Source organism: Lichenostomus cassidix, chromosome 9 (assembly GCF_008360975.1).
Source record: "Lichenostomus cassidix isolate B80296 chromosome 9, HeHo_3.0, whole genome shotgun sequence".
Taxonomy (NCBI): domain Eukaryota; kingdom Metazoa; phylum Chordata; class Aves; order Passeriformes; family Meliphagidae; genus Lichenostomus; species Lichenostomus cassidix.
In genome coordinates, this window is record NC_139490.1 from 19,560,422 (window position 1) to 19,576,015 (window position 15,594).

A 15,594-nucleotide genomic window follows, 5' to 3' on the forward strand; every position below is an offset into this window, starting at 1 on the left:
GGAATTCACTTGTAAGAAGGTTTTATTGTTGTTTACATGTGGGTGTATGTGTTTAGTAACAAAAGCTTCAGTATACTCATTTATTCCAGTAGTACTTTTCTATTTTGTACACATAAGAGAGTGTGTATATACATTTATGTGTGTGTGTGTGTAAAAGTAAATACATGTAAATACACAGATGAATAGATGTATTTGGATTCAAGAGCCAAATATTTTTAAGGAAGGCAAGTTTCTCCGTAAGACATGTTTTATCCTTTTGAGAAGGATACTCATCAGGTGTTGGTTTTAATGTTTTGAAGTGCTGCATATATCCCTGCTAGGTGACAAATTTTATTTTCCGTAAGATGTATGAGGGTGAGAGACTGTATTTCAGTATCACTACTGATATGAAAATGCCAGGACATGCCAGGTGTTTTGACAGGAATAGGCTGCTGTCTGTAGCTTCGCCTGCATCATGTTTGTAGGTCCTGCAGTAAGGTGCAGACTTTGGGGTCTGCTTTGCATTTGTTATGGAATGAATCTGGCTAAAAAGATGTACCTGGACAGTCATTGCACAGCCCCTGAGACACGATAACCTGTGTGTCAAACACCTCATGTAAAAAGGCACTTTGCTTGATAGCATTAATTGGAATAATTTCTCCTTGTTAGTCTTGCCCATATGTGGTATATGTGCAGTATGTGGCTTTGGATATAATTAATGTACTCTTTAATTTGCTCCTGAAGCATAAGATGATGATCGTAATGTGAGTTCTTAGATTCTGTATCTTGTGTTTTAAAGGAATTAGAAATACAAGAATTTATGTTTGCCATGGCAAGCTCTAGTTCACCTGTCAAGGATTATTATTCCATGTATGAATACCTTTGCTACTCTCTCTTGATCTTTGTGTGTATTGTTATACAGAGCTCAAGTTTCTATTTCTGATGTGCTTTTTCTCCTCCTTTTCCAGGTGAAGCAGGAGCTGTAGAAGGAAGACCTTGTGGTTTGCAATCATGCCATTCCCCTTTGGCAAGTCCCACAAGTCTCCTGCAGACATAGTGAAAAACCTGAAGGAGAGCATGGCAGTTCTAGAAAAACAAGACATCTCTGACAAAAAGGCAGAAAAGGTACAGTTCTGACTTTCCAGTTGCTAAACTGTATTTGAAAATGGGGGCAAAAGGGGGGATTTACGTCTGTTGAAACGGAATCAATTAGTAATTATTTTGGGGGTTTATACTCTGATAAAGGGTGAGTTATGTACCTTTGAACAGGTGCATGTCCTCTTGGTTGTCTTATGCCACTGGCAGCTGATAATGATACTTGAAATAATTTAATTTGCAACTGTAGAACATTACATTCTTTTAATAAGCAGCTCAGAGCTGAACAGTGTTCTGGTGCTTGTGACCACCACAGTGCCTTTACTACTGCACAAGAACTTCTGTCTCTGCTTATCCATGCAAATCTTCACAGAGCAGAGTGTCTGTTACTGAAGCTGAAGAGCTTTGTGTCTCCATGGATGTCAGTAGAGAATATATATTAGCTTTTCTGCCTCTTCTTCAGCCCACAGTAAGCGTGGAAAGTTCCTGTGCCTTGTGCAGTTTCCTTTACGTGGATGTCTTGCTACTTCAGGATTTGTACCTATCCGCAGTCATTGACTTCTCAACTGGCACTCTTGATTTTATAGCTTTACAAGGACTGACCTCAAAGTTCAGCCTGTGTACAGCTGCATCCCACCTCGTGAGCTGTGTGGCAGAGGTATTTGCTGTTTAGATGAACACCCTCCATGGAGCCTCTCCCAGCATTATTTAACTATTCTGTCCCATTCTTAGCATCTTCAGAATCTCATATAGGAGTTAGTCACAATCTTTTCATGTTTACCTGTATTTTTAAGCAGAGTGTGGCCCACTCCTCTACAGTCAGTTTCACCTAGATTTGGCACTTCTAATTCTAAGTGCAGAAGAATCTGGGCCTTAGTTAAATTGCCATCTTAGTCTTGATACTCTTTAATAATTAGCATCTTCTACCCCATTGCCAGTATGTGGTATGTTCTAGGTGTCTTGCAGTGTACCACAGTATTTCCCTCTGATGCTTTTCCTCTTCTGCTGGAGAGGAAAATGTTACAGTCTGTTATGCAGGCTTGTGTGAAGGCTGGAAGGATTTTCATTTGCTGCTGCTTTTCTTCTTTCTCCAAAAGAGACTACTGTCAGGAGAGGAGGGATAGGTGCGTTCTGAAGAGTCTCTGATGAGACTTGGCACTGCCTCCTTTATCTCAGCCTCATTGTTAGTTCCTGGAGATGTGGCTTGATCTTAAAATCCATTCTCTTTTGTGTTATCTCCTTTTGCTTAGACCCCTAATGTGGAACAGACCAGCTCATCCCATTGTGTGTAGCTGGGTACTGTAGCACATGCCTGTGTTCTCAGTGCTGTAGCTGAAGGTTGTTATGTACCATTCCTTCCTGCTGGCCTTTAGTCCCACACCTCCACCTTTTTGAAAGACCTCATTTATGTGAGGCTGCTGCTCTGACAAGAAATAGTATGTTAAGCCTGTGGAGTGGTTTTTTCTGTCGTACAGAAAGTAACACATTGTGCTTGCAGGAGAACAAAGGCAGCCCACATTCACTAGGTTAAGTGTGAGGAGGGCTAAATCCTGACATTCAGGAGAATGAGCCTGGGTATGGTATTGCTGTTCCCTGTCATCCTTGCTATTCACAAAGGAGACCAGCTAATGAATCTGAACATTCAGAGCACCAGTGTCCACAGCTCCATACAGAGATTCATCAGGAAGTTTTTGTTTCCTTGGCAAGCCCAGACTTCAGGAAGGTGACTCTGGTTGTGACTTTTTTGCTCAGATGGTTTGCTGGTTTGATAGAGAATTGTGGACCAGTCATCAGCCCTTTGAGGGCACAGATATGAGTAGACACCCTGAATTCATGCCCTCTTCCTGTCCAGTCAGTAAAAATGACTGGAGTGAATTTGGAGTTAAAAGACAGCAGGGGTCTGAGCAGTAGTCATTAGAAAAGAACAAGGATTTCTTCATGCCCATATCTCAGTATTTAGGCATCTTTTTTTCTTTCATTATCCCTTTTATTATGATGATCCTTTCCACAATGTAATTTTTCAGCCTCCTTTGGAGAAGAATTCTGTGCTTATGGCAGGGTGACTTCTGTGGCTAGTAGTGGAACAGAAATAGAAAAACTGACTGTACATAAAGCACAAAAATTGCTGCCTAGTAAAGGTACCCATTTGGGTTAAGGGGATGCCTACTTTTCTTACACTATTTTGTATGTTGAAATACTGAGTTTGCTACTACATGGAAAAATGCTCTTTAACAATTCTGTAGCACATTTGGAAATACAGATTTATAAGAAAATTAGATAAATAATTTTCCCTAGAAGTTGTAAGTGTAATTAATTATGTTTGAACAGAATTCCTCATTTTTTCAGTGCTCAGGCTGAAATTTAAAACCTTCAATGTTTTTATGAGAGGAAAAAAAATCAAAGGAGATTTTAAAGCTTGGTCAGTGTGTGTTCCTGTCTGTTCTTTGTAATCAAAATGGAAGATATTCTTCCAGCAAAAGATGAAAGCAACAGTAGTGGTCATGATGTCTCTTGTTTAATTATGAAGCATTCTACCCTGTAATCCTGGAAAATCTGTTTTGTAACCAAAAATCTGAAATTCAAGTGTATCCTAGTTACATGTTAATCTACCTTTTTTTGAGCTCTGTGAAAAGTGGAGAAAAATTAACCAGGTAGTCGTGCAGGTCATTTGAAATGTCCTTTAAGTGTTTAGGAGCTGTGAGCTGGAGCAGCTGTGGGAGCTGGGCTGTGGCTCAGTCTGCCTCGTGTGCCACAGCTCCGGTGCTTGCTGGCTGCAGTGCTGTGCTTAGCACAGAGGTCATAGCTTGCTGTGTCAGTGTTTTGGAAGGGAAATGAGATGTCAAGTGCTTTATAACTGAAAATGTGTTCATCATATATGCTGTTAGTTCTCCATTAGTTGTGTTCTCTCAGAAAGGAGGGCTAAAGGGAAGGGGAAGGAAAACTCCTTTCCTATAAGCAGGACCTACCATTGATCTAGTCCATTAGTTAGTCTCTATTCACATTTCTTTCCCCTCTTTGGCTGATACCTGCATTTTTTTCATACCACCAGTTCACTTAGTTTGTGGCATACATTCACTGTTGTGCAGGTAAATATTTACTCATGTCATAAAGTTGTTCTTCCCTACCCTCTGACCTTGGGTTAACCCGGTCCCAGCAGCTCCCTTTGTGCTGTTGGGTGATTGTTGGAGCTGTGTTATCCCAGGCAGGCTGGCCCTTGCAGGCGTGGCTGGCCTCTCTCCTTTAGTCACAGCGATGGCAGCACGCTGAGTAATGGGGCTGCACCAGGAGCTGCTTGGGCTCAGCTGTCCCAGCGTGGTGTTGGGCCATGTTGCCACAGGTCAGGTTTCATTCACTGAGTTAATGCTGTCATTTACAAAGCAGTAAAATCTTACGTTTGTTACGCATGTGTGTACAATTAATCTGTGGCTGAAAGAAGGCTAAAGGTTAAGTAATCTGCCTGGCCTGGAGTGTGGGGCTGTTACTCAAGGGGTAAAGATGAGGCTTCTTCAGGGAGTAGCAGGTGAGAGGACATGCTTCTCTGCTAATTGAACTTAGCTCTTCTCTGCTGTCTTGGTGCTAAATGTCTACTGAAAAATCATATAATCAATTTTGGCCTTTAAATGTACTACTGCACTGATGTAGATACTAATACATTTATGGAATTGCATGTTTTTGTAAGCATGTGGAAATCTGGCCAATTTAAATAGAGTTATTGAAATGATGTTTTTTACTTACGATAGATACTGCTTTAGACTGGTAAAATCATTCACCCAGTACAGGCTCAAAGCTATATCTGATTTATCTTTTTGATGGCTGTTTTCATTAACAGTGCAGTTTCTGTAACTGTTTTATCCATATGTAGAGAACCCCTGGCCATTGGGGTTCCATAGGCCTGGAGACTACCAAGCTCATTGGAAATATTGCAGGACTGGCCATGTGTTCTTTATCTTTTTCTACTGCTCATAAACCCCACATAGTCCAGCTGTACAGCTCTAGATAGAGTATTTGGGGTTTGCACTGCTTGCCATTTAAAGACATAGTAAATTTTAGGGTATTTCACTGGTATTTCCAGAGGCTGCAATAAACCATAGATATAAAGACATGCAGCTATTCTGATGCAACAGTCATATATGTGACTTCATGCTGTCTGCTTATATTTTTAAATAGCATCTTCCTATCTTTCATAAACATAGAGAAGCAAGTATTTTCTTTATTTTCCTTGCTTTACATTTAACTTTTATGGTGTGGCTTGTCCTCAGATGAATTTCAAATTGATACCACGGATTTTTTCTTGAAAATGCAGGTTGCTCCTTCTGAGTGTTGAGAGCATATAGATACAAATGTTAATACTTAGAAAATATAAATTTTAACACATAAAATGTATACTTAGAGACTATAAAATATAGAGTATAGATATTCTGTATATATAAAATACACCTTGGGTCATATATTGTGCTGGGATATATTTTACGTATTTATACATATGGCATCTGATTGTTAGTTCCACTTTTGATCATGGGGTTTTGGATTAACTTAATTGTGTATTTTGATCTATCTCTAGACATTTTTTCCCCTCTTAAAAGAAAGCAGTGCATTAGGCAATTTAGATCTCAGTCTCTTAGAAAATCTTGCAAGTAATGCTAGCCAGCCTTATGTTTCTTGATTTTATCTTTTTAGTATTTTTTTACTTGGCTCTTGACACTGATATTTAAAGTAGCATTATATTTTTCAGTGTAGCTATCTAAATTTCATTCTGCATCTGAAATGGCAGAAGTAGGTCTGCACATCTTGTTTTGGAATATGTTTGAGAGTTCATGGAATATACAAGAGTTAGAAAAAAAGAAAATAAAAGACAGGTTTCTAGAGGTTTGTAAGAGTTTATTTCTAGTCCTTTTGATGTTGAATTTCAGAATAGAAGAAGTATAAAGACGTTATATTTTATGAAAGTGTAGTGCATTGAGAGACCTTGGTTACTAATACAATACTTCCAGAAAACCTTATACTTCTCTTTACAGAACATATCCAGAAAGGATAGCTGGAGTGGTGCAAGCCAGACTCTTTGCTGGTGCAGGTGGTCAGACACTGGTACAGGTTGCCTGGAGAGGTGCTGGAGTGTCCATCCATGGAGCTGTTCAGAGCATGGCTGGCCATCAGCCTGAGCAGCTTGGCAGGACTGAGGCTGGCCATGCCCCGAGCAGGCAGGTGGATCCTGATGGTCTCCTGAGGTACCTTCCAGCCTAAGCTGTTCTGCTTCTTAGGGACATGCTTTAGTGGTGGACTTGAGCTTAAGGGTCTTTTCCAACCTCAGTGATTCAGTGATTCTGTGTCTCTAACCACTACTTCCCACTGAAAGCCTCATGCCATGCCAAGTTCCAGTGAAGCACATTCACATGGTTTTGACAGTAGTGAAGAGCAGTGAAATCCTCCTGTCTGTTCTTGAGCTTCCCGAGTTGTATGTTCATGTTGGGCTAGAAGGCTTTTTGGTTTTTTAAAGCCCTTGGTGTTTGGGTACACTGCATTATTTTCTGCCTGGTTTGCAAGCATTTCCATTACTGGTGTCTTTCTTGGGCTGATGGTGAAGGGAGAGCCTTCAAGTGTGGCTATTAAAGTTTTGGGTTTGGGAGGCTTCTTCTGTTTTCTTGGGTTTTGGTATGACAAATTCTCCACTCACTTTCTTCATTGCAGGCATGCCCTCGATATTGCCATCATTTTAGTTAAGATAGATGTTACTTGAACTTCTGCCTTTCTTCCTCTTTCATCTTGCTTTCTACATTAGTGTGCTGGGACAGACTCTGCTTCCTCTTTCCTTGGTAGCCAGGCATCAGAGATATCTCTTCATATCTCCACATTTGACAGATGTTCCTGTTCTCCTAGTGAAGAGGTCTTTCTTCCGAATTTCAGAGAAGTAGAACAATTGTGTGGTGTAAAACTGCTCTAGTATGGTGAGCTGGTGTTCCCATGTCACATTTTCGGGAGCTGGAATGAATCTAAGCAGTCTTACTGAGCACCTGCTTCTTGCTGTCTTCCTAACAGTGCACAGAAAATCCTTTGGAATTTCGATTGAGGAGGAGACAACTGGGTCTAGGAACTGCACTTAGCAGGAAGAGGGAGGCAGCAGGGAGTGGAAAGTTGTGGAGGAGCTAAAAATGATATGGAGCCTCCTTAAAGGTCATGGAATCCTTACTTGCATACCTAGCAAAGCTGGAATGGCTTTGGCTTGAGTAGTGCATGGGTCATGCTGATCTTAAGCCTCTCTAGATAAAAAGCACAAATGAGAAATCTTTATACATATCCTTTATAAGACTGGCAATATCCAGAAAGTGATCATTTTTTCACTTGATTAATTTTCTGTAAGCTATCAATCATAAATACTTTACACTAAAGTGTATGCATACTTTGTTGGCAGGTTCATCTAATTACTAAAAATCAGTGCACTTACAAACCACTCAGACTTTTTAGGCATGTGAAGAACCATTATAATTAAACCAGTTATTTATGATGATCATTTTCAGCATTTTGCCCCCAAGCTCAGTAAGCATATATATTAAAAGGATAGTTCTTTTTTTGGTCTAAGACAACTATGTTTTAAGATTCACTAGTGGGTGTTCAAAAGTGTTCTTGTTGATTTATATTTTTTTTCATTTTACTTGTGAGATAACTGTGTTTTCACTGCTAAATGCTGCTCCAGATCATCATGGCAACTTAGGAATTCTTCACAAATGACAAGTCAGACCTGTCTGTCTTCTGTAAGATGGGCTTCAAACAGGGAAGGATTTTAGACTTTTAATTGTCTCCCATGTCCTTTTGAGTGTACCCCTTTCTAGGTGTGTTTGCCAAGTTGTTCTTGTATGCTGAGATAACTTGAAAATTAAAGTACACTCTCCTTGAGGTTTTGTTTGTTGGAAAGGAAAAGTTTCACCCACAGTACCTGGAATGAGAGCCTAGCATTTGGCAAAACCTGATGTATGCAAAATCTACAGGAGGGGATACATTTGGTCTCTCTGAGCAGTTCACTAGGGACAGGCATGAGTCTCCCTGTCATGTTTTCCAATCTGATCCTGCCTACTCTTGTTTTACAGAATGGAAATTTTTTTGGTTCTTTTCATCCTATTGCTACTCTTTAGGGGATTTTTGAATGGGAGGTTAAAAGGCAGTAAAAAGGAAGAGATTTTTACCTTTGGTAACAAAATTCTGTATGTCTTGCCTCTGCTTTTTGTTGTTTGGGTTGGTTTTTTTTTTAAATACCAGTCTCATAACAGTCTTATTTGCAGAAAGAATATCTATTGTTTTTTGACATTGTCATTTCCTGATTATTCCTCCCCCCCATGGAAGTTTGCAGATGTTAAGAATAAAGGAGTGTGCAGTTAGAAATACAAATGGCATTGTGCTCTAACTGTATTGTTTTCCCATTTTCTTTAGGCGACGGAGGAGGTCTCAAAAAACCTTGTTGCCATGAAAGAAATCTTGTATGGCACAAATGAAAAAGAACCCCAAACAGAAGCTGTGGCACAGCTTGCTCAGGAGCTGTACAACAGTGGTCTTCTTAGTACCCTAGTAGCTGACTTGCAGCTAATTGACTTTGAGGTAAGAAAAGAGCTTTGACATTTCTTATATTCTGTATGTTAAAACAAACACATCTGAATTCCTCCCACTTTAATTGATTAAGATGTTTCAGTCTTCAGGTTTTATTTTTTGGTAATGACAAATCCATCAGAAAGAGAACTCATTGTTCCAAATTGTGTAGAAATTTGAGCAACTATAGCATATGAAATCTGAATTTAGGCATGTAAAAATATAAAAATTTGTTTTAAAACACAAATTTGAAGTAGATAAACCTCGAATCTGATAGTTCAGTTCTGTTAAAATTATGGAATAACTCTTAATTGTTGTGTACACAGAAGGGTTAATCTCTTAATAGTAATACCACGGTGAACATAAACCTTGATACTACAAGATGTATTTACATGTTCATCTTGTTACACCAAATTACTTGAAAAGTAATAGAATTATTGTAACATTTATGAAGAAATTTAAATATATAATTTAAAGCTGTTAGTTTTATTAATAGTCCAGTATTTCTCTCTCTTTTTAGAAACAAGTGATGCAACCTTTTTGCTTTTCCTCATCTCTTTTCTATTCATTAAAAAAACAAACCAAGGTTTTCATTGATCAATTCAAAATAGCAATACTTATTTATATTTAAAGGTTATACAAGCCTCTGTGGCATTTGTCACCACATCACATGGAATAATTTACCTTCCCAGCACCACAGTGAAAAATCCTCCTATTTAGTTACAAGACATTGCAGAACAATTGGATTTTTGTCTTTTCCCTGAGGTCTCACAAGAAGTGTGTGGTTGTCTAGGAAAGGAGCCAAACCCCATGTATCTCACTGCACAGCCTCAACCATAAAGACCATCCCACTTAAGATTGCTTAAAAATTGTTCATAAACAAGTTGCTCACAATACAAACACAACGGTTTAAAGTCCTATTGTAATTTGACATTCCGAAAACAATGGCTTTCTTCCCTGTTCTTTTTTCTCTCCCTTCCACCCCACCCATAACTCCCTCTGATTTGTGTTTAATTGCAGTACAGTGATATTTTTTCCCTACCCACACAACTGTTTATATCATACATAAAACATTCAGGTTGTTAAATAAGCAAGGAGACCTGGGAAAGCTGAGAGGGAATGCTGCAATGTGATGGCCTTTAATTGCTGAAGAAAGGAAATCATGAAACGTCATCTGGATTTTGCTGACCTCTAGATTGATATCAGCCTGGTGTTTACTCAGCCCAGTTATTAGCAAAAGAAACCTTCATTATCTCCTGGTAATGAAGAATGATAACGATTTGCACAGACTTGCTCTCATTAAGGAGAACTATCCCTTTTATTCTAAGGGGACTTGAAAAGATTGTGAGTTGTTTCCTGCCTGTGGCTCTTCTGCTGCTTTGTTTCACGAGGATGTGATGGCTCCCCTTGGAGAGAGAACAAGTCATTCGCTGCTTTCGAGCCTGGACCACATCTGCTCTTTATGGATGGGATCTGGCAGACTGTCCAGCTATTGTTGTTACCTACAACTAATGTCAGCACACCTGTGCTCCAGATGTGCTGCAGTTTCCCAGCTGTTACAACGCCAATCAAATGTTGGCTTTGGTATCCCAAATGTCTCTGCGCGTTTACTGCATTGGAAACAAGTTTTCCATTACTGATGGAAATACGTACTTTGTTTTCTGTTGGTTTTTAAACATGAAGAGTGGGTCTAGAATTTTTTCTTCTGGTGTCCCACCACAGCTGGAGGTTATTCAGTGACAAACTAAACTCTATTCTTTCAGACTCACTTCTGAAGAAGGTTTCTATGTAGAACAGGAGCAGACAGCTTATTAATAGATGGGAACTATTCATTGTGCTCTTTAACTGTCTCAAATGTACCTGAATCTGAACTGTTATGGTAAAAACAACCCAAAGAAAAGTAAGAAGTAGAAACTAGAAAAATGACAAATCTGATTTAATGAAAAAAACTGTAATTGTCCAGCCCGTGCTGTATGCACAGGTGTATTTAAAGTGTTGCCCTTCTCTGGAAGCTTGCTTTCCAGGTAAAGCAGTCAACACAACCATCTCCTTACCAGCCTTAACACTTACCACTTATCTCCTTGCTGATTTGCACTGAAAGAGATGATATCCCTGGTGAAACTAGGGGTTTTGTTCTGTTGTTTTGGGGGCTTTAAAATGAAGAATTAAAAAAAAAAAGCCCAAACAAAACTGCCTTTTGCCCAGGGGAGCTGAATCCTTCTGCTGAGAAGACAATACAAGCACAGTATCCCTCTCACCTCTGGCCGTCGTGACTGTTGGCACAAGGTCTGGGGCCTGTTTTCTGTTGTTAGGCCATGAGGTCACTTGGCAAGACACCCCTGTGACAAAACCTCACTGTGGCATTGCTGTGTGCCACTGGCAGCTCAGTGATGGGCACAAGAAGGAAATGCTGTTCTTGCTGGAGAATCCAAGGCAAACACTGCGATCCAGCACAGAACTGGCAGCGTTGGTGAATGAGAGTTGATGACTATATTATGTGGAGTTTGAGTAAAGCAATTTCTGCAAACACTGCTCTACTCATGTCACAACAAAGGGTTCTGGTGTTGCTTTGGGCTGGCTTTCAATGGAATTGTAATTGAGAAAACAAACGTTTACAAACAATCTCTTATATCCTGAAAACAACACTCCAACAAAACTGTCCGTGGTAATTCACAAACATGCCATTTGTAAAACTACAGTCCTCCTACGTTTTCATAAACATTTCATTTTTTTCTCATGCGGTCTTTTTTACACTGATTAGAAAACAGAATGAATTTTAAATAATTGATGTTGTTTTTAAAATTCTTGCTAGTTAAATATGCCCTGCATTTTACTCAAAAGCTTCCTGGTGTTACTCAGGAGATTTATAGTACAGCTAGAGCTTGTCAAGAAACATTGTATACATAAAAGTTTGGTGCATAACATTCAGGGAACCTTTAGGTGGAGTTGCTTAACAGGCCTTTATTTGCAGGGCCAAGCTTAGTACAAGTTTGGCTGGTCTATTTCTGGGTTAGGTCTGATAGCACATAATCCTGAGGGTGTCTTTGTGCAGTCCAGAATGGACAGTTAATTGCAGAAATCTGGCTTTTCAATGGTGCATGTGAACGACAGTGAAAAGTGCTTATGTTTATAATCAGCTTTTTGTTAGATGTCTTTACCAGTTTGTCATCTTCAGCTATGGTCTGACAGAAAAAATAAACAGGAGATGTGTTTATATTCAACAAAGAATATTTCCAGTTCCTTTTACACTGCCTGGTGCTATCCTTGTGCATTTTTTTTTGGTGTGTATAATTTGTGCTGAATTTCAGCATCCTGTCTTATTTGTACTTCTTCTGTGCATTGAAAAATCCATGACTTGCATTTTGGGTCAGTGGAGGATTTCTGTGTGTATTATTTATTTATTTATTTATTTATTTAACTTTCATAAGTTCCAGTTCTAAGTTGGATGTTAACACTGCAGTGGGAAATGCTCTGCACACTCTTAATGGTGGCATTGTGTGTTCCTAGACAAGGGGAGAGGATAATGGAATGTTGAAGAACACTTCCAGGCAAGAGCCCAGTTAACAACTGTTATGCTATTAGCAAAAACAAATACAAAATAAGCCCAGGGGATTGATGCTACATAGAAATATCTGATGAAACATCAACTGGCTTTACTTCTGAATGTAAATTACCCGTGATCTGGCTGCAACATGATGCAATGTTTTGAGTGCTTTGGCATATTTGAAATGGGCATACAGAAAGAGAATGTTGAATCTGTTCAAGATCAGAGTATGGAGGCTGAGTGAACTGCAGAACTCGCCCAGTACGACTGCACGAGGTGATGATAATGTTTAATTGTTAACTTGCTTGTGGACTTCAATATTATGTGTTTAACTGCTGATGTTTTTGACAGGGCAAGAAAGATGTTGCGCAAATTTTCAACAACATTCTCAGAAGACAAATTGGTACAAGAACTCCCACAGTTGAATACATCTGCACTCAACAGAATATCTTATTCATGCTATTAAAAGGGTATGTGCACTGTGAAGCATAAATACGCTTTTACATGAAGTAAGGAATTTTTAAATGCGTGGAGAAGCAGTGAATTCTGACATGTTTGTTCTTCCTTTGCAATATGCTTGATTTTATTTCATTTTCCCTTGGTCTTGGGGTCTGTGATTCCATTAAGTAAAGGAAAATTTAAGTCATAAAACACCAACAATCTACTTTTGCATGAAATATAACTGAAAATTGAGAACTGTTACTGGGGTAGTGGGATGTTTTCCTTCCAGTATTCTTACTATTTGAGCCTATTTAAACTATGTTCTTGTGAACTTATTAATTCATCAAGAGTTGAAGGCTGTTATTTTTCCTTTTAACTGCAGTAATTTCCAGTTTGTTGGCCTATCTTAGTATGGTCTTAGACTTCTTATTCATACTGATTTATATTCCCATATTGACACAAACATGCCAACACAAACCTGACCAAAAAAAAAAGAATGAATTGTGGCATATTGTGCATGCTAGGCAACTGTGTCTTCCTCTCTTCTTATAATATCTGATGTGCTGGATTTTGGAGAGTCATGCCATACTGAATACATGGTTGGGTGTGTAGAGCTGCAGCTCTCAGACATGAAAACAGAAAATAATTGCTTGCATTTCTAATAACCTTAATTAAGAAAGTTCTGAAAAATGAAATTCCAGTGTGTTATTTTGGGACAGAAAAGCTCATCAAACATTAATAAACAATTTTTAAAAATACAGCTATTTATAATTCTGGCTACAGCTGCTGGGTAAGCTTGCTGAAGTTAAGTACTTATTCCACCTACTGGGATAACTGAAGGGTGCATGAAAGGGCCACTCATCTCAGTGGGATGTTTGCCTGTTGGTAGCATTGACATGGGGAGGATAATCAGGTGTATTTTTAGCATAGAAACAGGAAGCTTAATTGTGTTTTTCCTCCTCCCTAGTTCACAGTAGTCATCAGAGGTGCTGACTGACCTGCCAGTGCATGGCACATTGGGCTATTTTATTGTCACATCTCCATGTTTGCCTAATTCTGGCCATTTGTGTAAGCCACTGGAAAATGTATCATACAAGAAACTTTCTCTGGGGAGAAAGCAGGGGTCTCACATCTCTTAGCTTCATGCTGAAAGGTTTAGCATGAGAAGCAGTGTGGCATACTTACCACATCATATGAGCATAAGATCTGCACTTGTCTGCCAGAACAACTGCTTTTTTTTTGCCCTGCATTACAGTCCTGCGTGAAATTTAAGTGTTAGAGGGACAAAAAAAAAGGTGGCATAATGCGAAAGAAATTGATTCAGTGCTTCTTCAAAATAATTCACAAAAGAAGGCAAAGATATTTGAGGTGCAGAGAGATAAAAGTGCTTTCTTAGCATGTTCTCATTGATAAGTGGTTGAATGAAGGCTGCAACACATTGGTGCTCACTTTCAGTCTGTATTGTCACTCCTCAGAGAGCTTTATTCTCACAGGGGTTATTGAAACTCATATTTATAAGTCAGGATGTTTGAAATGGGCATTTAGCAACATGCATGGTTACATCTGGTATCGAGCTGAGACAAATCTGTGTAAATTTAAACTCTGGCAAGAAGTGCAAGAAGTTCAGTAGATTTCAAATCTCCATGACAGCTTGAATGGGGAAGTACTGCAAGATTTAATGAAAATTATTTCATAAGGAAATGTTTTGGTAGGGTAATGGGGAATTTCAATTAGCTTCTAGTGGTTCAGGATGGAGGATTCTCTAGGTGTGAGGCAGGAAGGCATGGGAGATGCTGTGACTGTTCCAGAAGCTGGAGCCCCATGATGTGCAGAGCAGCCTGTGCTGCTGAGAAATGGTTTAATGAAACAGATCTGAATTCATGTCCAGTATTATTAACCCCCCATGCTCATATGGAAAGTTTTATGTAAATTGCTGTCATGTTTAAGTGAGCAGATTTCAAGACAAATCATTTACTGCTTTTCCAGATGTCTGCAATCCCACCAATATGGAACAAGAAAACTGATTTTGAGAACAAAGAAAGTGTTTTTATTTAGTCTTGTTTCTCAGTTTGTGAAATTCATTTGAATTGGCTATAATTGTAAGTGGCAGCTATTTCAGGAATATTTTGTAGAAATATTTAAAAATGGAGTTTAGTGCAGGAATAAATACCTCTAATTTTTATGAGTTTGTTTACTTGATCGTACTAAACACTGTAATTAGCAATGTGTTGCTGCAGTGTTAACTTGTGAAAGCCTATAAAGAATCTTTGTTGGTTTTTTAATAGGTACGAATCTCCAGAAATTGCTCTAAATTGTGGCATAATGCTTAGAGAATGCATCCGGCATGAACCACTTGCTAAAATCATCTTGTGGTCAGAACAATTCTACGATTTCTTCAGATACGTGGAAATGTCAACGTTTGACATCGCTTCCGATGCGTTTGCCACATTCAAGGTAATTTCCTTGTAACTTTTGGGATTGTTACTTCTGTAGTTCTCTGCTTTGGGAACCCGGTGCTGTGTGTGATACTCTTGGCAAAACAAGCCTTGGGAGAGGGAAGAAAATTGGTGTGATGCAAATGGGTAAGCTGGACACTGCTCTTCCTTATTTCTCAGAATGCAAGACACAGCTGTAAACACATATACTATATTTATTCCCCAGAATTTTGTTCTAGAGAGTAAGTAATGTGTCATGCATTACTTGAATGCATGTGTACTTCCATGCCAGGGGCTTTAAATCTGTGTCTGCAACTCCTCTGCTTCTCCTGAGGATATTTGATGCTGTTGCTTTGTCTGGGAAAATTTTTTGTGGCCTTAAACCAATCAGTTATGGGGCAAGAAGCATGATATTAATCAATATTAAATGGTGGGTTTTAACCTTGGTTGTGTGTAGTTGTGTGCAGAGCAGAGTGGCATAAATAGCACTCTTCAGTGATAATTTCACAGGCTATTTATCTGTGAATT

General features: G+C 39.0%; 1 protein-coding gene and 1 long non-coding RNA gene across 4 annotated transcripts in view; one reads left to right on the plus strand and one right to left on the minus strand.

The window, feature by feature from the left end:
- The window catches only part of CAB39 (calcium binding protein 39), a 41,808-nt gene that overhangs the window by 20,785 nt on the left and 5,429 nt on the right, over positions 1–15,594 (plus strand). For all 3 annotated transcript variants that reach the window (XM_085069725.1, XM_085069726.1, XM_085069727.1), the window contains 4 exons: positions 948–1,104; positions 8,494–8,658; positions 12,542–12,660; positions 14,917–15,085. In XM_085069725.1, the coding sequence (XP_084925851.1) occupies positions 991–1,104; positions 8,494–8,658; positions 12,542–12,660; positions 14,917–15,085 (567 nt within the window). In that variant the 5' untranslated portion in view covers positions 948–990. The remainder of the gene's footprint in view (positions 1–947; positions 1,105–8,493; positions 8,659–12,541; positions 12,661–14,916; positions 15,086–15,594) is intronic.
- On the minus strand, positions 5,994–10,402 carry LOC146433413 (uncharacterized). Its single transcript, XR_014854112.1, has 3 exons — positions 10,300–10,402; positions 7,267–7,328; positions 5,994–7,100 (listed from the first exon to the last, which is right to left on the minus strand). It is a non-coding gene; the product is annotated as an uncharacterized LOC146433413 (long non-coding RNA).